At 41.7% G+C, this 27301-nt stretch overlaps 2 protein-coding genes across 3 annotated transcripts in view; both read right to left on the reverse strand.

Annotated features, from left to right (window-relative positions):
- The window catches only part of LOC118783096 (calcium/calmodulin-dependent protein kinase kinase 1-like), a 33770-nt gene extending 33402 nt beyond the window's left edge, over positions 1-368 (reverse strand). For both annotated transcript variants that reach the window (XM_036536793.1, XM_036536792.1), the window contains exon 1: positions 49-368. The gene's annotated coding sequence lies outside the window, so the exon portion shown is untranslated. The remainder of the gene's footprint in view (positions 1-48) is intronic.
- A 7401-nt stretch (positions 369-7769) lies between these two features.
- LOC118783101 (ubiquitin-conjugating enzyme E2 G1) lies at positions 7770-17559 on the reverse strand. The gene is made up of 6 exons (XM_036536800.1): positions 17352-17559; positions 12113-12215; positions 11642-11739; positions 11356-11534; positions 10853-10974; positions 7770-9239 (listed from the first exon to the last, which is right to left on the reverse strand). Exons 1-5 carry the CDS (start codon positions 17395-17397, stop codon positions 10888-10890), a joined length of 513 nt encoding a protein of 170 aa, XP_036392693.1. The 5' UTR covers positions 17398-17559; the 3' UTR covers positions 7770-9239; positions 10853-10887.
- Between the last annotated feature and the right edge of the window lie 9742 nt (positions 17560-27301).

Here is a 27301-nt window from a genome sequence, read left to right on the forward strand (position 1 = left end):
TAACTGAATGATTTTGTGTTTAAGTGATAAAATGAAGTTCCAACTCACCCGAGAATGCAGCCCCGGAAAGTTGCGCTTGATCGTCACCTGTCAGCTGTCCGGTCTCACGTGCGGAGCGCCGCGCGCTGTCCATCTACTTGATCGCAGGCATTTCTCTGACGTCGCACGCGAATCTTATAGTCGGATTTGCACGTGCATATTCATAAAGCATATCTGGTCAACGATGTGAAATATATTGTGTGCGCCAGTCTTCTTTCAACTCCACACTATCAAACTAGAATTCCCTTTTGGTTTTGCAGGGTTTCACTTTTTACGTGTTGGAGTTATAGCCTACTGAGGAACACACTGTGTTTACAATACAACGCTACCAATAAACTGATGCAAATAACAACCGGCAGCGTGCGGATATCCAATCATAACTCATCTGAATCTGTAAACATTTTAGCTTTTTTGCGTTGGGTCCTAAAATCCGTCATTTTTTCCAAGTCTAAAAGCTTCTGTGCGTGTTTGGGAAAAAAACAACAAGAGTTGTTTAGAAAATGACTGCTGACGCTAGGTAGCCTACATTAGCCATCGTCATACGTTATTAACGGGATATATCTTATTACGCTTTTGGGAATTATTTCAGGTGAAACGCCCGTGATTGCGGTTATCCAGTACCTCTGCTTCTACGCTATCATGATCAGTGCCATCGTGCGACTGATTTACAATAGTATCTCTCAACAGGCAAATCCTAAATGTACTCTACATGGATTAGGCCTCTAAAACCCATGGGGTCGTTCTTAAGTTAGAAGAATGATTTATGACACAGCTTTCAAGTATGGTAAAATGCGCTCAGGGTGAAATACTGTACATATCTGGCGCTACATATCATTTATTCTCAAAATGTCTTCCTAACTCCTCTTGGCTGAATATGTCTTAAATTGTCAGATTAAGGTTCTGTAATGAATATCGTTTGGCTCAACAATGTTGATTTTGGGAGTCCCTTTAAGTGGTGATTGAAGCATAATATTTTTAAGCCTATTCATCAAAGCCAAGAGTACAGTTTTAGAGCACTGGTCGGTTTTGGTATTGGTAGTTTTTTACATGCTACAGTTACACCAAAGAATCATTTAACACTTCCTTTTTTCACGGAACCCATAAAACCCATACTTTTGTCTCTAAAGAGGTTTACTTAGGGAAAAACGGCATCATATTTACATTTTACTTCCTTTAATTAGTCACATTGTGGTTAGTTCATTTTAAGTTCATATGATTTCACAGCAACAACAGACTTGATAGGGTACACATGAGGAGAGTATGTGGGTCACGGGCTAGGGGAAACCCGGACATAATTGCTGTACTGTTGTATAGTACTTGCTGTCCAGAGCACTTTCTTAAACTCCCAGGTCCCATCGGTCTGTGTTGAGAACTAAAACCTGACATGTTGTGCAGAACTGGACATAAATTACATATTTTTTCTGTTCTTGCTGTTGCGATCTAGCATGAGATATTCGTTTTTTTATGCAACACACTTGGGAAAGCGTCAGTCCTCTCAGTGGCAGATCTGAGCGGACAGACACAAGTTCTGCATTGAAGACTTGGGCTTGGAAAGTTAAAACGTCTAAAAATTATTGCCAGCAATTCCAGCAATAGAATCACTTGCCAGAAATCAATTAATGCTCGGAGCTGCAAAGCCTCATGGCGCAGTCTGGTTCAGTGTTCCGTGGTCGCTGCCAGTGACAGTAGTGTGTTGCCGCTTGCAGTACATTCACAACGCAAAGTGAAAGGGATTCACAGTTCTGCTGTCATAAACGCGCTTTGTTTTAACGTGAGGATTCTGCGTCAGTCAAAATCACTGATGCGGTTCGACAAAGGTGCTCCAGAGGTTGACAGCTCGCACAGCTCTCAGCTCTCAGGGGTACAAATAATCCCGTGGCAGAATTCCATACCGAGTCTTCGCATTGTGCATGTGTGTGTTTAGTAAGGGGTCGATTCAGTTCAATGGCTGTCGCCACGCAACAGCAAAGTAGTATGCATTAGACAAAATGCAAGGACAGCACTCCGTCTTTTCCTTGCCTGTAGAAACATGCAAAACTGCACCACAACACGACCACTGCTCTTCAAGCTGTTCCAAGCGCACCCACCTTCCACAGTAACCAGGCTGTCAGCGACCTTGACAGACAATAATCTGCTTTGAATTCTCCATGGGAAATCTGTATTATCACTGGTGCCCATATGCCTCCGTGATAAAACACGTACAATCCAATGCCGCCTTCACAATACCCCTCACAGTGACAACATGTTCAATAGTTTCTCTGCGAAAAATAAGGGCTTACACCACAACAGGAAAACCGAGATAATTCTGAGGGTGCGAGAAATGACACCATTGTGGAGTGGAGGATCCCCTTGTAATAACTGCATCTAATTAGCATGGTAAAACTGGTAAGATTGCTCCTCTGAGAAACAAGAAATAACAATAATTTTAAAAGCACAAATTAGTCATTATTTGGGGGTGTCAGGACCCCTTTTACGTATCGTTTTCCCCCTTGAGCAATGCTAATTGCCTGGAGAATCAAAACGAGATAGTCACCATATAGATATCAAAAACAGGACTAGGGCATTTACCATCTAATGACAGTGATTCGTATTTCAGATGGTTTGGGCCCAGTGATAACAACAGCATCTTTTACAGTGCAATTACGTCATGTTCTCCACTTATTCCAGTGGTGAACTGCGGTACCCTTTATTTTGGCCCCGCTGATTTTGAAACTCCATTAAACATTCCCCTGTTAAAGCAGCTGATGTAAATATAAAGGTGTGTAGTCTTATTCTCCTGCCCTCCATCGCTTATAACACAAAGAGAATCCTGTAAGTAATTGCTCCAGTGTAACTATCAAATATGTTCAGCATTATTTGAGTGGCTGGAAATTATTTCTAATCACAGGCATGCAATAGTGCATGTACTTGAGTGACTGGAAATTATATTTAATCAAAACAAGTGTTAATAGTCGACCACTTTGCGTTCTCCTACCGGAGTGCACGGTGGTGCTAGATCTCCCTCTGCTGGCTATTTTTGGAAGTGTAATTTCAGATGAGTTTTAAGAATAAATCTGTTGGGAAATGTGGGGGAAAAATAAGGGAAAAATCTGCACAGCTGACATGAATTACATATGCGGTGAATTAAACTCTGTGAATGTATGAACTGAACAGCCAGTTTAATCTCAGCTCGAAATGCATCCCCTCACATATCTCCATTGCCAATGAATGGGAGCTAATTAAACAGATTGAAGGAGTCAGATATTTTTTTTCAATGTGAATATGTAATGAACTGCTCTACATCAGGATATAACTATTATTATTATTCTGCTTTACATTAGCTATACATATACATCTCCAAGTCTCTTGCTTGTGCTAGATTAGATGGTGCGGTCTGTAAATTATTGGTAATCATCTTATAAATTGAAGTCTCCTAGATATGCATTGCAAGACAGGTTGTTTATTACAACATGGCAGCATAACAGCATAACAGCACATATCCCATATATCTAATACTAGCCATTAGTAGCTTTCATTGTATTCAGTGTGTGTCATCATCACACTGCATTATGAGGAAAAAGCACCACTTCAATAATGACTAACATTTTCTGAATTTCATTTCAGCTGGTACAGAGAATGGCAGCTAGGCCCCTGTATACATATTCTCTGATGAAGCAGCTATGAAATCTACCAGGTCTATTATAGTCATGAGGTCCTGCCAGCCACACACCTATCTTACACATACCTAGGTCCAGGTGACAGACGATTTCTTTGAATTCCCTAACATAAAAATCGTATAAGTGAGACTTTCAGAACTAAGTGCCAATAATCCAATTTTGCTGTCCATTTTTTGCCTCAGATATAATTCTCAGTAAAAGAAAAATTCATTCACTTCATTATGGTGATTAAGTTGGAAAACAGTATTCACAATATGATACACCTAACATCTATTTTTCAAATATGATCCTAGATGCCATATACTTGAACAAATATACCTTTACTCATTTTTAAAATTCTAATTGTTAAATTACATGAATTATGGATTTAATTCAGTAATTCAAAGCAAATCTATATAAAATACTGATTCTCCTATATAGTGACAATGTTCCACGCAACCTACATGTTACTGTAAGTGTAGCTGCACTGTCCTGCACTTCAGGGTGGCACATGCAGGTCAGTGGAGTTGCCAGGGCGACCCTGGGTGGGTTCAGGTCCTGGGGGGTTATTGCCTTATGTCACTGTATTAGGACCAGCAGAACTGAAGTGATGCCTGCCTTTCAAATGTAAGCTAATGCCTAACATATATCAATGGGCCAAACCAATTCTCCCAAACCTTACTGTCTTCCTATAGAATCATGGTGTAACAAATGTTAGAAATTATGCAAGTAAAGGCAGTAACTCCAAGAAATGACATTATATGGGACGTCATTCAAATCCTGTCTGGGACGACCCTTAAACTGATCCGCACACTTTGTAAACCACACAAAATTTTATAAACCCTGCATTTTTATCTAAAAATATAGGGTTTACAATATGATCAAAACACTTCATAAACCCTACATTTTTAGCAGTGAACCAATACTGCTTTCAAAGCTTCAAAGCCAATACATCCAATAAAACTATTATTAGCTATGGAAAAACCAGTCAGAACATGATCCTTATCATGTACAAATCATTGGCGCGAGAGGAAAAAAGAGAAATCTATTAAGGTTTCGTTGCTCAGCTAATATGTGCAAATTACCAAAAAAAAAAAACTACCTTCTTAATCTGTTGTACTGAAAGAACTAAATCTCACTGACTTCTAATCCAGAGCAGGTTACACCTCTGTACAAAATGTTTCACAATACACTTCAAGCTCAGGGATTACTATGGATCAGTAGCAGATGTTTATAATACATCAGCTGTGTTTATATTGCTTATGAAAGTTGGCTTGCTGAAGCCAGTTACAGCTTTTACTTGCAGCCTTTGTTTGCAGTAGAAGTGAATGCTGTGTGTCCAGGACCTTGTGTTGCTTCATGACACCGTGCATCAGCTTAAAAGGAAATGACTCAGCTACGCGCTCCCCTTCTTAAACCCTTTACTTAGTGGACCACAGGCACCCCAAAGGTTCCACTTCGCTCTGTCAAACTTCTGCCTGTGTCCAGAAATGCCAGAGCATCTGAATGATCTTCTCTGGATGCTATGGGGTCTTTTTGTTCTTTCCTGTGGGATCCACATGGTAAACTCCCTTGGATGGAGGCTTTGCAGTGTGCACCAGCTAGCTCCACTTCTGCTATTTTGCAGGTCCAGCTGATCTTGACAGTTCTGATCAGATGACGGGGACAATCTTCGCTCTCTGACTGTGTGCCTTTGTGCGGAGGATTTTCTTGCAAGCCAGGTTGCGCATGCCAAAAGCATGACAAACTTTGCACTGTCATATTTTATATTGTTATATTTTTTCATTCCCACAGGGGCGTCAATGTCTTGAATGCCTCTGCCACTTTCCAAATCCTGCCTTTTGTATGGTGGCCTGTAAGGTCATTCATGCTAACAATCCTGCCGAGGTTCATTCAACTTCATTCCTCTACCTCCACCATTCCTCCACTTCTCAGTGGGACACTACAGCTGTTGGGCTGGTTGCTCTGCACAGTCTTTGCTAACTGTAAGTGCACTCTTGCCAGCTCTTGCCAGGGGAATAACCCTTTTAAGTAAGTGGTCCTGATGCTGGGACAAGCGCAGCATTGTCTGCAAAATCGGTATCCTCTGGCTGTTTGAACAGGGTCCCCTGGATTGCTTGATGGTGATCTGCATTGTTGTTTTTTATTAGTCAATCTACAGTCAGCAACAAAACCAAACTCATACATCAGGCATCCTTCACACACTCTGAATATCAACATTCAGTCAAGAAGCCACTGTGGACAACTTAGCAAGTTGAGCAGTCATACACAGAACAAATCAAAGTGATGATCTCTTCTAACACACGACCGAGAGATGTTTCTGCAAGGGCACGTGATTAATTTTAAAAAAGCCGTGGTAGTGTTAAAGGCATGAGATGTTCTGAGAGGAGCTGCGCTGAAAAGACACCATTTTTTTCCGAAGAGCTGTTATCCTATCCTTACAAGATCTCTGCCCGCGGAGGCCCCAGCTGACTCCTGAAGCAGTGGTCTTCCCGCTTCTTTTTTTAATTCTCTCTAGAAGGATCTGGACAGAATGAATACCTTCCCTGATATGGACAGCAGCGGAACACCACTCCAATCCCTGGGGTTTCTCATTATTACATTACATTATTGGCATTTAGCAGATGCTCTTAGCCAGAGCGACTCACATCAGTTACAATGCTATCCATTTATACAGCTGGATATTTTACTGAGGCAATTGTGGGTTAAGTACCTTGCCCAAGGGGAATCAAACAACAGTGCCCCACCAGGAAATCGAACCGGCAACCTTCTGGTTAAGGAGCAGGACTCGTGACCACTATGCTACACCGCCGCCCGGGCTGCCTCCGTCTTGCAGAGAGCAGCTTGATGTTGCAGCACCCTCCAAGATACTGCACCAAACAGCAAGAGCAATAAAAGGCCGATGACTCACGGGCTGGGGAAGATGGGCGTAGGCAAGAACGCAAGATCTCCGTTTGCCCTCGCCTTCTAGCCGAGGAGTGTGAATAACACGCATCGTTTGAGCCCGCTGTTTCTGAGACTTAAAAGCAACCTCGTACGATTACGATTTCACATAATGCAAGCAGCAGATGGGTGCATCAAAACACATCTCACATGACTACTTTGAATTCCTATAAATACTGCCTTCCCAGGACTGCCATCAAAAATAGATACGATACGATGAAATAGCATTCATAATGCAATCTCAGACAGGACTGTCATTTGTGGTGTTTTTTTTTTTGGTCCTAGTTTGGTATAGGTATGTACACGGTTGGAATTCACCACCAAACACTTGCTATGCAGTAAAACAGCATATGGAGTACACAGTATCCACTTGGAGACAAAGCTAGCTCCTGCATTCTGCTCCAAATGTGATGCTGAGAATCTGTCAAAGCCCAAACAGCAAAGCCACAGACTTCACCTTCTTTGCACCCATTGTGATGTAACAGGTGATGCGCAGTGTAATCACAGATATTCTACTATGATCAGATATTCAACTGTTGCGTTCCTTCCGTCCTGCAGCTGGGAGGTTTTGACTGGTAACCAGAGGTTCTGGTAGTGTCTGCATTCCTCTGCTCAATATGGATGTTCTGTTTGAGACCACACCCACTGAAGGCTAACCAGACAGCAACTCAGCACAGTGTCAGCACTCTTCAACAACAGATCCCTCTACATGTGAAGTGCAAAGAGCTGACTACCCGGTCAATATACAAAGTGCAGCAGAGCAACCAACTGAAGGTGACAGATTCAGAACCGCGTCCTATGGAGAAAATGACCAAAACCACATTCGCCAGCATGCAATACCAGTGCCTTAACTTTCAGAAACTTGTTCAGATTATAGAAAATGCCCTTCATATTCTTTGGGCAAACCTTCCTGACTGTGAGTGAAGTACCTCTGTCCTGTTTCTTAATTGCTTTCACCTGAACTGAGGACACATGAAACAGTGGAAAAACAAGCGAAGAGGTGAGACAATAAACAGCTTCTCAACTTAATTACCCTCAATCAGCTACGTCAATGTAGTGTCACCGGACCTCGGAGCTGAGTCAGAGACACAGTACAAAAATAATTATTGGAAAACAAATTATATTTTGGAAGAACTCACTACAGAAGGTGACAATCTCCATTACATGAAAAATATACATCAGTATTTTGTCTTTGTACATTAGGCAAGAAAACTGCAGTAGTCCATCCAAGCCAAAATAAAATAAAAAATAAAGGAGGGAAATTTCTTAAAATGCACACACTTTCACACGTGGAGACACAACACGCACACTCACAAGCACTCTCACCGACACGCACACCGAAAACAAAAACAAAAACATAAACCAAGAAGCACGAAAACCTACGAGTAAGCATGCTTAATAAACCCTACCTATAACACCACAAAACAAGCTGTTAAAAACAATTTGCTTCGATAAGTGAACATCAGGAGAGATGAGTTCCAAGTGTCCCAGATCTCTCCTTGACACTGAAAACAAACTGCAAAGGGTGCACCATCCACTAAAGAAAAAAGTTATTGCTACACCAAATTGTTATTAATTATTATGCACTGTTTATAATTATCCAGGTATAAAGGGTAAAAAAACGGGGAGGGGCACTTAATGGGTGCCTAGCAATTTATTCAGAATTTTTTTTTGCCCTGAACTTTTGTGTAATGCAGTATGTACTTACCAAGCAATTTACTAGGAGGCACTTTAGAAAAAGAGTAAAACTATTAAGTCAACCACAAAAAAAGCTCTTTCACATGCAACACTTCAGCTGAAAACATCCATTTGAAGCAACTCAACCCCCGTCACACAAGGTCTAATCAACCATGTTATGCTGGAAAACCAAAGCCATCAAAGTATGATCACCTTAATTTAAAAGAACAACCAAAAAAAAAATCTTCAAATAACTACGATTTATGGTCATTTTTCTTCCTGAGGGGATGAAAGCGAGAAGGGACCCAACATGACAAGCATTAGTTTTTTTGTACCCTCCTAAACACTGTTTTCAGTTCGAGAAAGTGAGGAGTGTTTGACCCTTGACCTTGGTGCTAATTATTTTAGAGAGCCAGTAAGTTTTGCTAACTGCAGGATGCTGATGTAAAGCCGAACCCAGTTTGAGCCACCACCCTTCCCCAAAGCTTGCTGTCACAGCACACAAGGAAAAGAAGGAGGGAGGGGGCTTGGGGGGTGAGCTTGGGTCTGGGCAGGAATTTACAGGATTCATACTCCAAATACAGAAAGCGCTCCTTATTTGGTACTGGGTTTTACGGATGGATAAGAACAGTTCATATATTATCCGGCCTAACGTTTGTGTAGTATATACAGCTCTTTACAATTCTTCCTGAAAGCTGAAGCAGTTCATTTAGACTTCAGAATCATCGCTTGACGTTTTTAAAGTTGGCACTTGCTAGGCTTTTTTTTTTCCGTGTTGTTATTGTTGTTGTTGTCGTCGTTGTGGTCAGCATCCGTGACTGGCACTGCGCTCCACCACAGCCTGCTTCTGCCATCCCATGCCCGCCGGTGCTCACTAAGGACCAGTCTGGCAATGGCTGTGTAGAGTGCAGGAAAATAGTGCCGTGCTGTTTCTCAGTTGGAGACCTGTGGACAACAACAAGAGGAGGTTTTCCGTTCGTCCTAGCAAGCAGGGGGAAGAAAGCATCTCTACGGCATGCAGAGGACAAGAGGCAGGGGGAAGGAGATGGTGGCCATTTTCTTTGCAGTTTTTTTTTTCCTTTTTTGGTGGAAACGACCTGAGATTTGGCACAGTGGCATCCGTGTGCCCTGTGGAGAGTGCTTGACCAAACTTCAGACAGATGGCAGCAAAGGCGACACGCTGACCCGGATGAGAGGCACAAACCCTCTGCCTTTCGTACATTTCCCTGCTAGCCGCCCACCGGCACATCACTAATCAATGACCCCGATCGCTATTCATATGCTCGTCAGCTAAATCAAGACGAGATCCAGTTTTATTTTTTTATTTCATTAATATTCATGAAGCGAAAGGACCCTAGTCCGTTCAGCAGATACACAGTAAAGGACACTTGCTTCTTTATAACAACTTTAACTGCTCTTCATTAAAATGTGTGTGTGCCAGCGTGTGCATATCTATATCTGTCTATATGGATATAGATATGAAACTCATTTGCTTTTAAGTGTTTTAAAGCCTGACTGATTTTGGAATGGACAGATGGACAGTCAGTATTATGGAAAAAGGGAGGAGATAGAGAGAGCATCAGATAAACGATAATGGAGCTGACTAGTATCTTGTGCCGTCTTGCAGGATTTTTTTTTTTGGTCTAACTGTGTGGAACAGGTTTGAAACACTTGTAATTTTCCAAACTCGTACCACGCGCATTAGGCTTAAGGGTGTGTTGACAGCAGTATTCACACCTTCTTCCCACTGAGCTACTGCGTCTTCAGGCTGTCAGCGGAGAGCCTCGGCAAACTCATCGCACATGCACACGCTCACTGAACGTTTCTGCGTAGCAGTAGCCGGCTTACATCTCCGCGCCGCTTAAAGAAGCACACTCCTCCACATCCTCCAAGTGGCATAAACATAACGACATCGTCTCGGTGTGAAGAAGTAAACTCACTGACATTCTCAAACAGAATCCGCTCTAGCTACAGCGGACTGTAATTACTGTGCTGATTTTCTCGGAACAAATCCGTGCTAGCTATGACAAACTGCGGTCGGGGTGTGGACTTTCCCAGAATGAACCCATGCTAGCTATGACGAACTGGTCAGAATGTGAATATTCTCACAGCGTGAATCCTTCCTAGCTACAACAAACAAAGGTCACTGTGGAACAGGACATTTTCTAGAAGAAATAAACTCTCTCGCTACTGTGTAGGGTGCACGCAGTCACAGAGCCGGACAGTTGCATTCTGACAGATAGCCCTTGTAGACGGCACGGCACCTTTACCAGCCAGTGTGCAATGGTGGCGTGCAGTTTACCTGCATTCACTGCTGCATTCACTGTGAAGGCCTGGATCACAGACAGCGGCCTTCACACTCAGTACCTGCACAATTCTAAATGGTCTCGTTTTTTTGTTTAAAGGTTAGCACACTGTAAATGAAATGTGATGGTGTGGAGTTTTAGAATGAGTTCAAACAGTACTTATACTGTGTGTGTGTGTGTGTGTGTGTGTGTGTGTGTGTGTGTGTGTGTGTGTGTACCGTGCTACAGAGGTAAAAAGGGAACTTCACTCACCCTGAAAAGTGAAGCTACACGCTGCTGGATGAATGTCACTCAAAGGCAGTCTCTTGGCTCTTTCTTACACAACGAGCAACTTTCCTTTTGAACTCTCCATTTCTGTCTTCCCTCCATTCTTTCTGTTAGACAAAGGAAAGACACGCTTATATTCTGCTCCCAGACATATACTGGTTCTCTCTCAATGCCATGCCAATTTAAATTTTCCATAGAAAGCTCTAAAGAAAAGGCCTCACAATAACGCGGTGAACATCTGCTACATAGGTTACTGAAGGCTAGCTTCAAACGTTTTTCAAAATGTGTCTACACTCCTGCTAAACAAACTTCACACCCTCAAATTAAACATGCAAAATAGAAACAAAAAAATACAGAGAATTAATGCAATATATGATATTGCTGTCTACTGCTGTGCCCCCTATGTGAACAATATATAAATTTTCTTCTCTTTTAAATAAAGATTTAATAGCAAACAGACACACTCAAGCACAGTGAAGCACACTTACTGCTGCGTCTACATTTGCAGGGGAGTCTCCGTTGGGATCTGCCAACATGGAAATGACACTAATCATGATTGTTTCCACCGTGTGAATGGGGAGCCAGCGTTCCTCTGGCTTCTCATAACCATACTTATCCTCCCCGGGCTCGTGCAAAATAGAAATACATACATCACCGCTCTTGTCAACTGCAAATGAGAGACAAAAACAGAAAAACACACAGACATAACCGCTCGTTAGACTGGCGGTTTAGCGCAGCGGGAAAATGCGGGCAGGCCGAGAGGAAGGAACTTACCGTTCGGATGCCAGATTTCAGTAATAAATTTCATTTTGGGGGGTCTGAGCGGGTAATCTTTTGGGAAGGTGAGATGGGCCTTAAACACACCCCCCTCACTGTGAACAAAGACAAACACAGATGCTAAACACAGGAAACCCTCAGAATTTAAGATTAATTTTAACAATCCCCTATTACACGGATATCATATTAAAATGTCATTATCTCCTAAAATAACTGACAGATGATACTTCACTTGCTCATTTTCAGAACATTCTGGCATTCATGAAAGTTTTAAGCTGTACAAGCATATTTTTTCCTCATAATATATTTATACAGAACTAAAAATGTTTGTGAAAAATGGGGGGAAATGCTTCAAACCCTGTATACATTACCCTTCTACCTGCTTCTTAAAATCCGTGCTATAGAATAACTCAGACATCAAATAATCAATGGCCGTTTCTCTCAAGAAAAAAAAAATACTATACTTACTAAAGCGTATCTGGAGGACCAATAATTAGAACTTCCCATCGGTAAAGGTCATTGTCATCTATTAAACCTGCTGAGAAGCCCTCCACAGGGTTTTTATTCAGTTCTGAAAGAGAAAGGAACACATAGAGGAGATGCACCGCATTGTTACGAACACGGTTACTTACAGCTTCAAGGTAAGCCAAAGAAAACAGCCTTCACAAGACAGCACACTGTACCCTAAACACCCACTCAGAACAGCAAAAAAACAAACCAACAAAAAAAAAAAGACTGCGCATGGAAGGCTGCATGTTTTGTCCCACATAACACAGCACTCCAGAATTGCAGTGGGCCTATTCATGCAATCAGATGGATTTAAAAACAAAGCAAAGTGGATCCATCCCAAAACCACCGCTACCCACACTATATCCATGTCAGAACGCATATTCCATCTTGACACTCAACATCAGCATTTTAACGAGCAACACAACATCTCCACAATCAAGGGTGGGTCAATTACAATGGTAATTGTGGTAATAGTCCAGACCCATTTAAACATAAAACTCCCATTAATTCTACGCTTCATGTTCAAAGAGATTTACAGCAGGCATTTTAACATTGTTACCACTTAAAAAGGATGTGAACAACTATTTCTCTAGATTATGTTCCTAAAGTGCACATATTTTTAGGCATCATTTAACAGTCATGCAAGAAATTAACTTTATCTTCCATTCTTTTGTACAATTCCTCACATCTGACTATGACATTTTACAAAATTAATATTTATTACGAATATTTAGAAAGTAATTTAAAGTAAGCATTGCAAGTTTTAGCTGCGAAAATATCACACTCTTTTTGCAGATGAGAAATTTGTTCTCTTACACTTCAGAAAGTTGCAAACCATCACGGCAACAGTGCAAATCTCCTATTACAACACACTATGGTGTAAACCTTACACTGCGAGCACATGTTAACACACATTAAAATAGCTTAAAGGTTAAATAAACCGCATTCACTGTGTAGCGTATTCCTGGTAAATACACACCATAACTACATAAAACTTGTTCTGTTTTATAAACTTCTCTACCTCTAATCATAACCCACACTACATATTTTAAAACACCAGTGCCATTATTCTTTGGGTTGATGAGGCATGTTTACCATGACAGTAGCACTGGGCGGTTATTAATAGCACATTGACACGGGCGACCTGTAATCTGAACGGGTAAGCGTTGCTTACCCGTAAGAGCAGAGGTCAGGTGCAATCCGATGACTTTGCAAGTAGCAGTACTGGGGGGCTGAAGGGGGGGGGGGGGTTAGCTGAGCATGTAGAAACGGTGGGGGTATCTACTGATTTTTACCTGAGAGATGGCCTGCACCCCAAAAGTACATGTCGGGGCGTCTACACTGAAATAACAGGCGAGACCCAGAGTCAGACGGCAGGAATCCCGGCTTCTCAGAAAGCATGAGTCAGGAGGGATTTCTGAGTACACGCCAGACAGGTTTTGGAGGGCTTGCAGCTGTTCAGAACTTGGCCCGGCTTGCACATGAGCACGCACATGAGCAGGGGTACCGGGAACAAACAGCTGGTTTTACGCAACAGGAACAGCCCCAAATCATGTTCAGGCAATCTCCGCGCAGCAGCAAGACCATACTACGCAGCGGTGCGTAAACTGTTACTCCAAGGCCCATTTAAAACTGCACAACACGACAAAGTGTAATGATATCAGGCTGGGAGGACCTTCTGTGTGTACCCTGTGAAATACAGTCCACTGGCTATGACCTGACAAGGACCCCCCAGCCCAGAGGAAGGGTAGCAGCACGCGGGGATAACCTGACGAGCTGCATCGTATTTCAATCACTGCAAATACTGGCTTTCCTTGTCTCTGTCTGAAGCGGGCATGCCAGACTATCCTGAGAAACTAAGGTAAAAAAAAAAAATAACACTAATAAAATGAATAATTAAATCATATTTTACATACTTGTAATTTAACACTGCATTTGGATGGATCCAACCTCGGGCTCCAGCTCAGCATGTCTTACTTTATCGATATCCTTATGCAAATATGTTTTTGCACCATAACAAGCAGCCTGTATGTGACTAGAGACTTACAAGCAGTGGTATATCAATACAAACACAAATATTCACTGAACTTGTTTGTACCAGGAGGACATACACGATATGCTGCATATTCACATGAACACAAAAAATAAATTATACTGGTAGGCAAGCCAGTTATGATGCCATGCATTAAACAGAGGATTAAAAACAATTAAAAATAGTTTATTAATTGTTGTTGGAACAACAGCTACTTAACATTTTACTAGCACAGATGCAGTTATTAACTGTAATATCTGTGGGGACAATGAATCTGATTCTTGCTTGGTTTTGGAACATCTGCATTCTACACCTGTTACCTGAAGGAAGGACACCATATTCACTGTATTTGTGTTGTCACGAATAGTATGATGCCCCTTTTCTACTGATATATATATATCAAACTACAGGTCACTAAGACATTTGGGACTCGGCCTGCTGATTATCCTGGCCATGTTAACGATATCCTCCACCCTGCTAACTGAAAGGGAGCCCTACAAAAGAACTTAGAGCTCCGGGTGGAGGCCGTGCAATGTGGTCTTAGTATGCAGTCACCTTCACGGGACATTCTCAGCTTGTACATAAAGAATAAGTGATGTTATTACAGAGTGTTACATCAATGCACTGCTAAGGCAGAGATGGGACTATAGCAAAAGGGAAGCTGCGTATCGCACAACGGTGCCTGTGTAGTGCTGACTTAGTGTCTAGTCAAGCACACTGTTTATTTTACAGTGAATGTAAATACTGCTTATGACGCAAAACTTAAGATTTGTATGACATGGCAAAACTTAATTATCAAGTTGTCATTTGTGTGCTATGATGGATCGTAGGCTCACATCAGCTCCCCCTTGTTTGAACCTATGGTTAGCCATTGATTTTATTTATTTATTTATTTATTTTTTTTTTACATTTATGGTCTTGGTAAGGTTTATCCTTAAATGCTCCTCTAACACATAATACATTTTTATTGCTTTTCATCACAACTTTTAAGACTCCTACATGCTCTCCTTAAATGTCCCATATGAACAATTTACCCCTCTTGGCCTGTTACCTCACCAGAGACTGTGGGTGTGAAATGCAAGAATGCACTCTGCTAGCTTGTAAATTCCAAGCATAATACACATGAATCTTAGAATGTGTCATATGTGTGACTAATTTATGCTGCAGAGTATGCCTCACTTTTCCACATAAAGCTAGAAATATTACATGGAGTTCAAATTACCATGTTTGGAGACTGCTCCAGCACCTTTTGCCGTTGTGTGAAATTATGACATTGCAAATACATGTGTGTATACACACAGGGACGCAAATATGCACTGATGTGAGGTTGAATTTATCCATTTTAATGGATGTAAATAAATGTTAAACAGAACAGTAGTTAGTGAGTAACACATGTTGGACACTCAGAAGAGTGTCCTTGTAACATTTTGTTTTCATTGTCATTTTGTACAAAACAAGTAAGACCTGTGTAATAACAGTGGTGAATCTGTCAGAGTTTTACTTTGATCAATGTAGCAATATTTCTGTCCCTAATTAATACTGCAGCTATAACCTGCGAAAGGGGGTCAAACATCAACATGTCACATTGACCAGGAAATTAAAGTATATTCAAGGATTCAGCATTAAAAAAACAATGTGTTCCCTGCAAAACAACTGTGAGAAACTATTGCACTCTTCATATATTTTTTCAGATTACATATTTGTAAAAGTGCATCACACCGAAAAACTCGATTTACTTTTTTCATTATTATCATTGTTGCACTGTGAAGATCTCAGACACCACAGTAATTTTGCCCATGTGCTTAGAAGCACGGTCCCCCCATCCATCACCCAGAACACTAAAATCAACAAACAGGCTATGCTTTTGCAACAATGTAAATGTATGTAATTTTGTTAAAATTGTATGATGAAAGTATGTTCCGCACAGCTGATTGTCGACTAGCAAAATGTTAGCTTTCTACTCTCGCATCTTTTCCCACTGCTATCATCTTAGGCTCTACTGCATGTAAAATGAAGTAAGGAATACCGTGATTATGGGCTGCCATTGCCCCCTGCGTGTGGCTAGTTTATCAAACATGGCATCAGATTTTCACGGTAAACATATAAAGTATTTCTTTTCTGGGAGATATCTGGGGACAGGCTTCGCAACATCGCTTGTTTACTAAATGTTGGTAGGAAATCGATTCGCTCGAGGCACGTAGCACATGGGGTTCTCGCAGGCGCTCGCATGCGCCGTGAGGCCAGGCGGACGCGGATTGGCAAGGCTGTCACTCGCCGAGTGCCATAAAGAAAACGGGGGGACAAAAGAAGTGAATCGGACCGCAAACGAGCACTCCTCGCTGTAAAAATGTCACACTCGGCAACCCACGTCTCATTTCTTGGGGGGAAAAAACATATAGCTGGCTGCAGTGCGGGGACCACGTTTGCGCCCTTGCCCCCATTCCGTTCCCCATCTATGTCAAGTCGGGCTAACTAAAGTGACAAAAAACAAAAGCGCCGTAGACAGCTAGCTAGCTGGTAGCTGTTATTTGCAAGCTAGGTTGCTACCAAATTAGCAAGCCAGTGATTACAGTGGCTAGCTAAATACATGTTTAGTTAGTGAAGTAGCAGGCATTATCTGGCTACTGTCTTAATTAGAGTCAACAATAAATGGACAGCTAGCGCGAAAGCTATCGTGCTAGCTGGCCTGTCAATGCAAATAAACTAAAGTGTCAGATTTGCCAGCTGGCGAAATAAAACAGGCCACCAAAAGGCACAGACAAAAATACCACGTCGGAAATAGCTAGCGCGTTAGCGACACTTGAATTTCCCGAATTTTCTGGCAAGCTAGTTCGATAGCCAGACAGCTAACTTTTCACTCCCCGGCCGGGACGTTAGCCGGCTAGCTAAAGAAATAACTAACCACAACACATTCTAACAGCTAGCCAGCTAGCTGCCATGCAAGAAAGTAGGCGCTCCACACGTAACATTAGCTAGCCAGCTACTCTTCTAACTAGCGAGCGAGCTAATAACGACCATAAATCACCCTGAAGACAGTGGGTACAGACAACTAGCTCACTAGCACTTCAACAGCTAGCTAAAAGCTAATACCATTTAGCTAGCTATAGTTAGCCAGCTATATTTTGTATTGCGCTAAGAAGCGACTGGTATTTTCTTTTTATTTACCTGCCAGCTGTCTCCTGAGTAACAGCGCTGACTGTGGCTCCGTCATGGTTTTAGGTAGTAAGTACTTGTGTGGCGTGTCTAAAAACAAAAAACTTGCCGCTGAATTTGGCAGGTATGCATTGAAGTAAACGCGTTGAATAAACAGCGAACCGCAGGGTCCACGGCGTTCTTTTCCTCAGTTTCGCTCAGCGCTCTGGTACAACCTGCGCATGCGCACAAGCAGCCAAAGGTGGGGGGTGCGGAAGCAGCGGCGCGTTCGCGAGGATCAGAACTGCGCGCCGCTGCGCAGAAGTCCGTCAATCTCTCAAACTCGCATGCAGCAGGTTATAGCAGGGATGTTTTTTGAGAACGAGACGAACTGCCGCCTCTCAGGTCTTTCAACATCGAGCCATGATGTATTTGGGTTATTTTTTATTCTTATTTTGTAGCTTACTCGTCCTTAGTGAATAGGTCTGCATAAGAACGTCTGCTAAAGTGCGAAAATTTAAATGTAAATGTTATTTTTGTTTGTTATACTGATAATACATCGTTGGCTATTACTGTGCTCCATTTCGTTAATGAATAGCCTAGCTACAATACTGTTTCATCTTGTTAGCTGCCGTTAAAATAACCCTCCTAATTTTCAAAATGCACTAATCTGTGCTATTTATACGCTGATAAGTGATTGGGGCAGTACCTTACACGTTTGTTCATTACAGTAATCCTACTTTTTAGGTACTAATGTCATGACCAACTGTCCACACCAGGCAGGCTCTCCAATGGAGGTATGTTGGCCATAGCCTATTATTTTGTCTGTTGCTCCATTTTAAGAAAATGAATGAGCACAATCTGTCCACGTTTATTGTATTGCCACGGTATAATAGTAGAGTTGTAGAACATTGACAGAATGTGTGAATCCTTAGAAGCCCACTGCACTGACCTACGGGGTGGTGGGCACCTCATTTTGTCTGAAATGATGCTACATACGGTAAGCAGTGTTTGTCCGGGAAGCACTGTAATCTCACAGGTCATGTAAAAGTGCCATGACCCTTTGATTTGTGTTTCCTAACGATTTCAGTGACGTTTCACAGTCACTGAAAACATTGGAGGCGGCATTTGTCATGAATACATCACGTACACAAACAAGGCAAGTTCACTTCTGTTTTGCAAGGTTTCTGGCATGCGCAGTCCCCTAACTGAGACCCTTCTGCCACTGGCCTCTGTTCAGACCGGTCCTTGGGGGCGTTGCCATGACAGCATGTGACGCTTAACATGTTTTTCAGCATGACATTTAGGCACTGAGGCTTGATGCTTCTCTTGGGGGCCATGCCAACAATTTACAGTGCCACAGACTCAGTGTGGTGGTGCCGTCCAACACAACGTTACGCTTTGAAATTTCTGTAGCTTAAGCTGCCTAGGCTACCTGTATATATCTGCCCTCCTTAGTCATTTTTAATCGGGCCAGGCAAACCACTTTGGTCTTGAGTGTTGGTCAGTTACTGATGGCAAGATTGGACAGTGTGTTGCATTTGCCACTCAAGTACTGAGTGCCATTTTTAATACCTTGCAAGGATGTAGAAGGGAGGTTGCAGAATGTAGATGTGTCTTTTATTTGGCAAAGTAAAGGATTCAGTTTGTTGTATCTGTTCCCGCTGGTGTTTTCTCATCTAATTAAAATCCCGTTTTCAAGGCCGGTATGAATATTGTTGGCTGATTATGGAGTTTCATGGAAAAAGCTCAGAGAATCTGTCTACGACGCAAAGTGAGAGACATAATTTCCAAAAATTTAAAGTACTCAAACGTATATAAAGTAGTCCTCTCTTAATAATAATCTCAGTCTTTAATACTACAACATGGCAAAATCCTGTTGCAGTAAAAAAAAAGATAAATTCTTTTGTCTTATGTGTCTGGGTGGATATCTTTGTCACTTTGTGAACAGGCATAGCATTAAACAGAATTGGACTGTAGCAGTATGTTGGCATTTACACAGCGTTCTTACACATTTGTATGACAAATGCAGTGTGGTATCTGTTTTGCATATTGAGTAACCACCCTGCCCCGCCCCCCCCAAGCCACCTCTTCCTCCACCCCCTCCCATGGGGGAGCCAAGACTCAGGAATGAAAGAGAAGCAGGCCTTGCTGCAATAACTCACACTCAGATCTGCAGAGACACTGTGTGGGTCTGCATAGAGCTTCACACTGCAGGAGCTCAGGCCGATACAGCCCCTTGCAGTCAAATAGCGGCAGGGCTCTTCCCTCATGTTCCACTGGAATACCTCGTACTACAGAGAAAGACGTGGCGTACAGTCAAGGTCATTGGCAACCACATCAGCCCCATGCAATGTTCAACTGCTGTGCACAACAATGTAAATCCTATCTACATGCATCACCTGTGTGATTTCTACCACACTCTGAAGGAAAATTACTGCAATACGTTAATGTTACAAATAAAAGCGTATGAGAGCATGAAAAACGTGTTTTATGACAGTGCTGAATATATATTTGTTACGTATCTGATACTTTATAAAATGAATGAAACTAAATTAAAGTAAAAGTTTTCTACTTAGTTTTTACAGTTAAAAATGCTTGAAGTTTAAGTTGCACCAAACAGACTTACATGTGTTTGGATGTCATTGGCTGCTTCTACATCATATCTTATTCATTTAGCCGTAGAAGACACGCTCCTTAATATTAAAGTGCCCTTGCTTGGTAATATGATGAGAAGGACACAGATTTAATTCAAAGTAATTTCATTTGCTGCAGTAGGCTGAAGCTGCTATAGCATCAGGAGAAACACTGGGCTGCTAGCTAGGTATGGTGAGAGCATTGTACTTGAAATGACTCAGTCCACTCCTATAAAAATTACAGGCAATCAGATAATTGTTTACTTTATTCAACAAATCACAACCTGGCTAAGTTACCATAGCCACTGGTGGTACCCTAGACACTGTGAATTAGCTTACTGGGGCAGCTGCAAAACCCAGTGTCTTTTTCAGTAATTTACACATGGATATGTTCCAAGTCTAGCTTTCAAGGGAATGCTTGGTAGTGACCAGCTATTCAACCATAATTCAATATGTAGTGTGAAGATTATACCAATTATACCACATATTTAATTACTATCAAATAGCTGTTAGGGGTTAGCTAGGCACTACCTGAAGTTAATGTTATCTGTTCCTCTGCCATTGGTTCAAATGTACATTCAGTATATTTCAAACAACTGAAAGCTATGAAGGACACTACATTAGCTATGATGGCTTTGGTATATAGGCATCATTCTTCATGGAATACATGATGTAGTTCAGAACTCCTGAGGAATGCATACCATCACATCATTGTTGAGAGCAGATGCTCTTATCCAGAGCAACTTACAGATTGCATCTAATAAAGTGGCATGAAGCCTGACACAAAAAGGACACCACTAACCATGTATGAACAAGCATTAGCGCCAAACATAGTGCTTGGATCACAGCTGCATATCTGAAACAGCTTGTGCAAGTGTAACACAATACACACGACATAAGAACTATACCATTCAGGACACAATGCTAACATGTACCCTGAAGTAAACCTCCACATATATAATTCGAATTAGGAAACCAGTATCATACTGCCTGTGACATAATTAAACTGTAAGTGCGCGCAGACTGACTTGTGACTTTATATTGGTACCTATCGCTGCCTGTTACCTTTCTGACATATTCACGAGCATCAGTTCTGCACAGACGCTGTGCAGAACCTGTCCTTCATCACAATCAAATTCTTGTTCTCTGAATGTGTGACGGGAACTGGCACTTGGTGATGTCACAATCTGTGATGCGTGAACCAGAACTGATTTGCGGGTTATATCTGAGATCTTTGCAGAATCAAATGAGATCCTATCGGCTGCATGCTGAGTTTTATCCATCTTAATAGTGTCTTCTCAGCCACTGTCAGGTAGCCAGTTTGACAACTAAAATTTTGCAATAGTTAGAAACACATTTCAGCATCATATGGGGAACTGGCTGAAACACAAAAGATCCCAATTTATGGTTTCAAATTAATTATGTAGGTAGCAAATTTTCTCTAATTGTCATGTAAATGCTTAGCAATTATCCAAATTATATGCATCCATTTTCATACGTCTGTGTTATAAGGTGAAATATTCATAAAGGTAATTTAATTTTCATTTGTTCAAGCTTTGATGTTCTCTCTTTTTTTAAGTGTGCTTTCAAAAAACTTCTTTCCGCTCTCTGCATGAACATGTTATATTTCTCATACTGACAACTAAAAATGAAACCTGCTCACCTCCCCATTTACAGAGACCTTCTTACACTTTACTGATTGACTCACTCAGCAGCTGTTTCTGATTAAATATTCACATAGTAAATAATCAATCCCACCACAATCAATCATACACCATGGGTTTTTGACAGTACATCTATACAGCTGGGTTTTACTCAAGCAACACGTTGGCATGTGAGCCCAACGTGTAATTTCAATATAAGACATTAAACCTGTTGTGGCACGAAAGCAATTACTGTTCTAGTGGCACCAGGTTTGTTACCTGAAATCACTGATGCATGCTGTGTGAAGAACAACCGCTAGGTGGCAGTGTTCATCAATGAAATTACTGTAACTTGGCAACCAGGCTCCCTTATAATGAAGTCTTATCCCTTCTGCTGAACACCTTGACTTTCTTCAGGTCATTTCAAGAAAAACTGCCTCAAGGACAATCTGCCTCTGGAATCACACAAGGGCACAGCACATGCAATTGTGAGAGCAGGTTGTTCAGCCTCTCCAGGGTCGTCTTTTTGCCTATTGTCTAATGTGCATCTTGCACTGTCTTGCCTGGTCTTATACAACACAAAGATCTCGGCTTCCACTATGAATCCTGGCAAGCTATTTCATGCACTAATAACTTGCTGGGTGAAAATAATATTTACTAGAGTTCACAGAGAAGTTTACCTTCACCTGGAGTATTGTGGGGCAGAGGAAGAGGATGTGTGGGAAGTGCCACCTTCCAGTGCATGTACTTCCAACTGAATTTAAGTGCAGCAAAAAAAGCAAGCAACTTGTCATGGCTAGCTTAACAAGATTATTTTCATGCTAGAGGTATGTCCAGCTATATGTCGTTTCATTAATAATGCATTATTTTTGTCTTTGGTGTCAGTTGCAAGCCTCTGTGAGAAGGTATTGCTCACATTTGAAAACAATATCATCTGATACGGCCGGGCAAAATCAGACCATATCGGCTGTTCAGACCTGTTCATTACTCTGTGTAATAGCAAGGAAATACCTGAAAACAACACCAGAGCGCTTCTGGGAGATTGCATTTTTAAAGAGGCTGTCGTTGCCGCAGACAGATGAGCCAGAATGATTTATCCAATTCAAAACTTTCTTCACTTCAGAAAGTTCAGACCAAAAACAATCACTGACCTGGAAGAGAATTTACAATTTAATGTACAACACCATCTCAGGAACCAGACAGAATAAAATCACTGACCCACAAGGACATCTGGAATTAGAAACCCATACTCATGAGCTGCTTGGCATTTTTAGGTTGTTTTGATTCAGAAGAAATGGGGAAGATCAATTTCTCTTTGTTAATGGAAACAGACTTCAGATTAGCGTCGCTCCCTACACTGTGTTTGGCTTGTGGAGGATGAACCTCGCCCTGTCCCATCATGCAACACTCTTCCCTCAGCTGGCGTCCAGGCCCCGGTCCAGCAATGGTAAAACCCAGCCTGGTTATGCTGGCCCCCTTTGTCTGCAGGCTCTGTCCAAGGCAAACAACTTGCTGCCATATTACATATATTCCATTGGCCTCATTTCATAGTATATCCAGGTGTTGAGCAGCTGATTTTGATTGGGGTTTAGAATATAATTTCACTGTAGTGCAAGTCTCTTCACCATCCACAGGTATTGGTGTAACATTCAGAGTCTATCGGGCACAGAAAAGAATAGCACCACATGCGGTCACACCCTGAGACATTCTGTGACCTTACAGCAGCACAGAAAAGACACAAAGACCGTCAGTATCTTGGTTAACACCGGTCAGATGCTCCGAAAACCCCCTGAAGAGCAGAGATAGCCCGTCACTGACTCTGCAGGAAGGAGTTCTGATCGTCAGAGATGGAGGGAATCCAGCCGAAAACCCAGGACGCATCTCGCATTTCGAGCAGCCCACTGACTGACTCAGCCTCTGGAGGCGTCTCTCCCACTTCCTTCCCCTCTCACTCTCTCTCTCTCTCGCTCTCTCTCACTCTTTCTCTCTGACATTTCAGATGAAGGCCTATGCAGGGCTCCCACGTCTCTCACCCCCCCGGGCAGCACAGCCGTTGGGCCCGGGCCAGCACAGATACAGCGTTCACCACACAACTCCCCCAAGGGCACGTCACCAAAACACTCCTCCAGCGCGGTCCACTCCTTCGCTGTCTGGTAACCTGCTCTGAGAACTCAGTAAACCTGATTTGCGGAGCATGATTAAGCACAATCCAATAGTCTGAAAAATGTATTTCACTACAACACTTTCGCCTTCTCTGGTTCTCTTTTTTCAAAAGTCTTTATTGGCTTCTACAAAATGAACACTTGTCCTGTATTTATTGAAAAAAAAAAACAAAAGCAGAAAATTGCATAAATTGCAAAAAGGGGTCATTTATTGACTTTAAATTTCATACAATGCTAATGATTTTTGGGTAGTAGTCACCTTTTGAGCACCTGCCATCCACTACCCTACATATTCTGAACAGTACATATGAGCAAAACCCTTACATTTTTTGGTTGTTTACTATGCACTAATTTCATGGTGAATCCTTTCTCAGACTGAGTGAGAAAGTGTAAATGAATTCAATTAAATTAGCTCCAAATTAAAAAGAAAATACATCTTACACCATACTTTGAGATGAAATCAAAAGCAGAACAGGCTCTTTGTAAAAGAATCCTGGACTGCTTCTTATAGTCTCATCCAAAAATAAAAAGCAGTATTCCTTTGATGCAAGACTGTGAGTTTATTATGTAAGCTGCTTTTCCTTCTCTGTTCAAAGTGGGTTATAGCTGGAGCCATATCGACCAGGCTGGTCTTTCTCAGGCTAACGTGTAGCAACCAAGCAGTGTTACAAAACAGAACTTGGTCATCTTGCCTGATTTGCATTGCTAAATTTATTTCTGTGCGCTTGATATAGCTCCATCTGTAAACCATCTGAAACAGAGAACCACCACACAGTTTATCATGAACATGACAAAAAGAAAATGCATCATATAAGGTGTTGAATATCAGAGGGCGGTAAAATGTATTCACACTGAAACGCAGGTTAGAGAAGTGTCGGGGCTGTGGGGAAGAGACCTTGTGTCTCACATGCTATTCTCCAGAGATTGGGCAACCCTCTAATTAGCCACCTTTTCCCTCACAGAGCAGCCCACACCTTCAGAAACACGGGTCACCAAGCCAACAGGCGTTTTTTGTGAATGTGGAAGCCACCCAGCGACCCGGATTGCTTGTGTGAGAGGTAATGTAATTCTGCAACACCCCCTCCCCTCCAAATGTTCCTGTTAGATGACGACAAAGTGAAATGTGGTAAACGATCTGTTGGTCAGATCCGTATTGGCTTTGTCAGGACAAGAACATGAGCCCTTTTCACGACTTGACTATGATCTGTCTGCACATTAAAATGCTAGACCAGTGGAAGAAAAACCCAGCTCTATAATTCTTTCCCTTTGATACCGGATTGGAGTCAATATCAGTGGTTCTGTTGCACGCTCTCTGCATGTAAGGCTGGCAAATCACAGCTTCTGAGAACATTGCATTTTTCTCCCCCTGGTTCCAACCAGAGAGCGATTCTCCTTCCAAAGCCCCCTGTCAAAGAGATATAGCTGTGAGAAGAAAAAGAATATATAATTCAATATACATCCCACAGCTAAATTTCATGTTTTTTTTTTCCTAGAACAACCACAAGCCCATCTATGCCCTGGCTTTTGTTTATTTCACTTTCTTATCAGCTGGTTGAGGGAATGTGTATCTGTAATAGTAGGGATTCTGATTAATAATTCATTTGGCAGTGTTGCTTAACAAAAGCAATGTCTTTTCGAGTGTTGGTTTAAAATGTGCTACACGCACTGCATCACAAACTGGAGCTATGTGTGCATCAACTGTGCCATTTTCTGCAAACACATGCACACAAAAACATATCAAACAGCCAAGTGCTGGCAGCAGATCAAAAAACTATCTAAGTCTATTCCAAGATCAAATCAACGCATTATTACACACTTTGCAAACACAATTTAATCCTCTTCTTACAAAACACCACAGATGCAAAGATCAAGACAAATGCTGTGGAAAAAACAGCCACAGTGCCATAGCAAAAGCATGATCCTCTTTGTCTGATCTGAGTTTACATTTGCAGCCGGAAAAGTCATTGCTTACAGGTCACTTTTTTCTATTCTGTACAGATAATTTCATTTTCTATACTTTAATAAGTAACGAGGGCAAAGCATTGCAAAGACATCTTCAGTCTGAGGCTGTGGTTTATGGGTTTATGGTCTACATCCTTGTGTTCCCAGTTGGTAACTCCTGCGAGAGCTGTCCGCGGTGCTGAACGTTTTAGTTTCACTATTCCTCAGGATATGAGGGAAATCAGTTACGGTGAGCTCCAAGAAGCACCATGCAAAGCCAGTATGCTGTCTAGCGACATAAAGACTCATATGCTGGGGTTAGATTATGCCCTTAACAGTCTCAGAAGCTTGATGTGTCACACAGATTGGACTGTACAGTCAATGACGTATGTCGAAGTGCATTCTTGCGTACCTCAATTTGTGTCTGGAGCCCTAGGAGCCTGCTGTTTAGTGTTTCGAAGTGATATATTTTACCGTCAGTAGGACTGCGTTTGCATGTGTTGTAATTATTGCCATTTTGTTCAGCAATGATGGATTACAACTAATCTAAACTCCAATTATTTATAAGGAAGCGCCCGCGTATTCATGGTTATGTAAAGGCTTTTACAGAAACGCATAATTACGAAGTTACTACTAAAAACTTTGATGATTAAGCGGTGATGTATTAAGTGTACTTCCAAATAATTTCCACGGTGCCTTACAATGCTGCATGAAGTTTACGAGTTACAGAACGTGTGGAAAACGTTTCAGAAATCAGGAAATGTCGGGATACGCACCCAGCTCGTTTAGAGCTGTGATTTTAGAACTTGCAGTGCAAAATTAAGGAGATTTACTGTGCATTTTAAATAGTTCTGTGATAGTTATTTAATCGCTGTTATTACATACAAGATTCTGAACGCTGAGTGATCCACTTAAAATAAAAGACGCTCGAAAATCAATCACCAATTCATATCAATCAAGATATTCCCGCACGTCAAGAGACTGCACCTGCAACAGATTGATTAGCGTCGCCCTAGTATGTAGCTTTTACTGCTTTTCTGAGAAGTCGGTTTTCCAGAAATTATGAAGTTTCCGGTCTGACATATAGGCTACTTCGGTTGAATGCACTTACAGGTGTCTTTTGGTTAAGTCCACCATGCAACCTTAAGCAACAGCATAGCCTATACAATATAGCAACAGTTACTCCTCCTGCTGGTCAGTGTTTGGAGTAACAGTCATGTTATGACTGTCCACGCACAAAAGGTAGTTCTTGTATTGTAAGCGACTTGATCCGCTTCGAACAAGAAAGGTTTACCGGCTATTCCGAAACATTCAAATGTCTCGGCATTTACCTACGTCTTTTTACTAAACGCTGGGTTAAATCTGTGGATAACAATGATCATCTATAAAATACCTAGATCTACCACAAAAGAAATCTGAATAATTATCGTACTTCGTGGTTTTCATACGGGAAACAAAACATCAAGGCGATTTCCACGAGTCTCTATTGTTATTTTTAGCATCATGAATGTAACGGAGATTTTTTTAAAAAATACTCTACACTTTGCATGGCCTCGCAAATGACACTTCGGACGTTTTCAGTTCGTCCACAACATCATTGC

This window comes from Megalops cyprinoides, chromosome 9 (genome assembly GCF_013368585.1).
Source record: "Megalops cyprinoides isolate fMegCyp1 chromosome 9, fMegCyp1.pri, whole genome shotgun sequence".
NCBI classification, from domain to species: Eukaryota; Metazoa; Chordata; class Actinopteri; order Elopiformes; family Megalopidae; genus Megalops; species Megalops cyprinoides.

What these genes read in the sequence shown, in the direction of transcription:
- LOC118783101 (XM_036536800.1), bottom strand. Translation starts at nt 17,397, where the DNA reads ATGACGGAGCCACAGTCAGCGCTGTTACTCAGGAGACAGCTGGCAG. An exon ending in ACTCAGGAGACAGCTGGCAG is followed by an intron (nt 12,216 to 17,351) that starts GTAAATAAAAAG and finishes TTTCTCTTTCAG; the next exon opens with AACTGAATAAAAACCCTGTG. An exon ending in TGAAATCTGGCATCCGAACG is followed by an intron (nt 11,535 to 11,641) that starts GTAAGTTCCTTC and finishes TCTCATTTGCAG; the next exon opens with TTGACAAGAGCGGTGATGTA.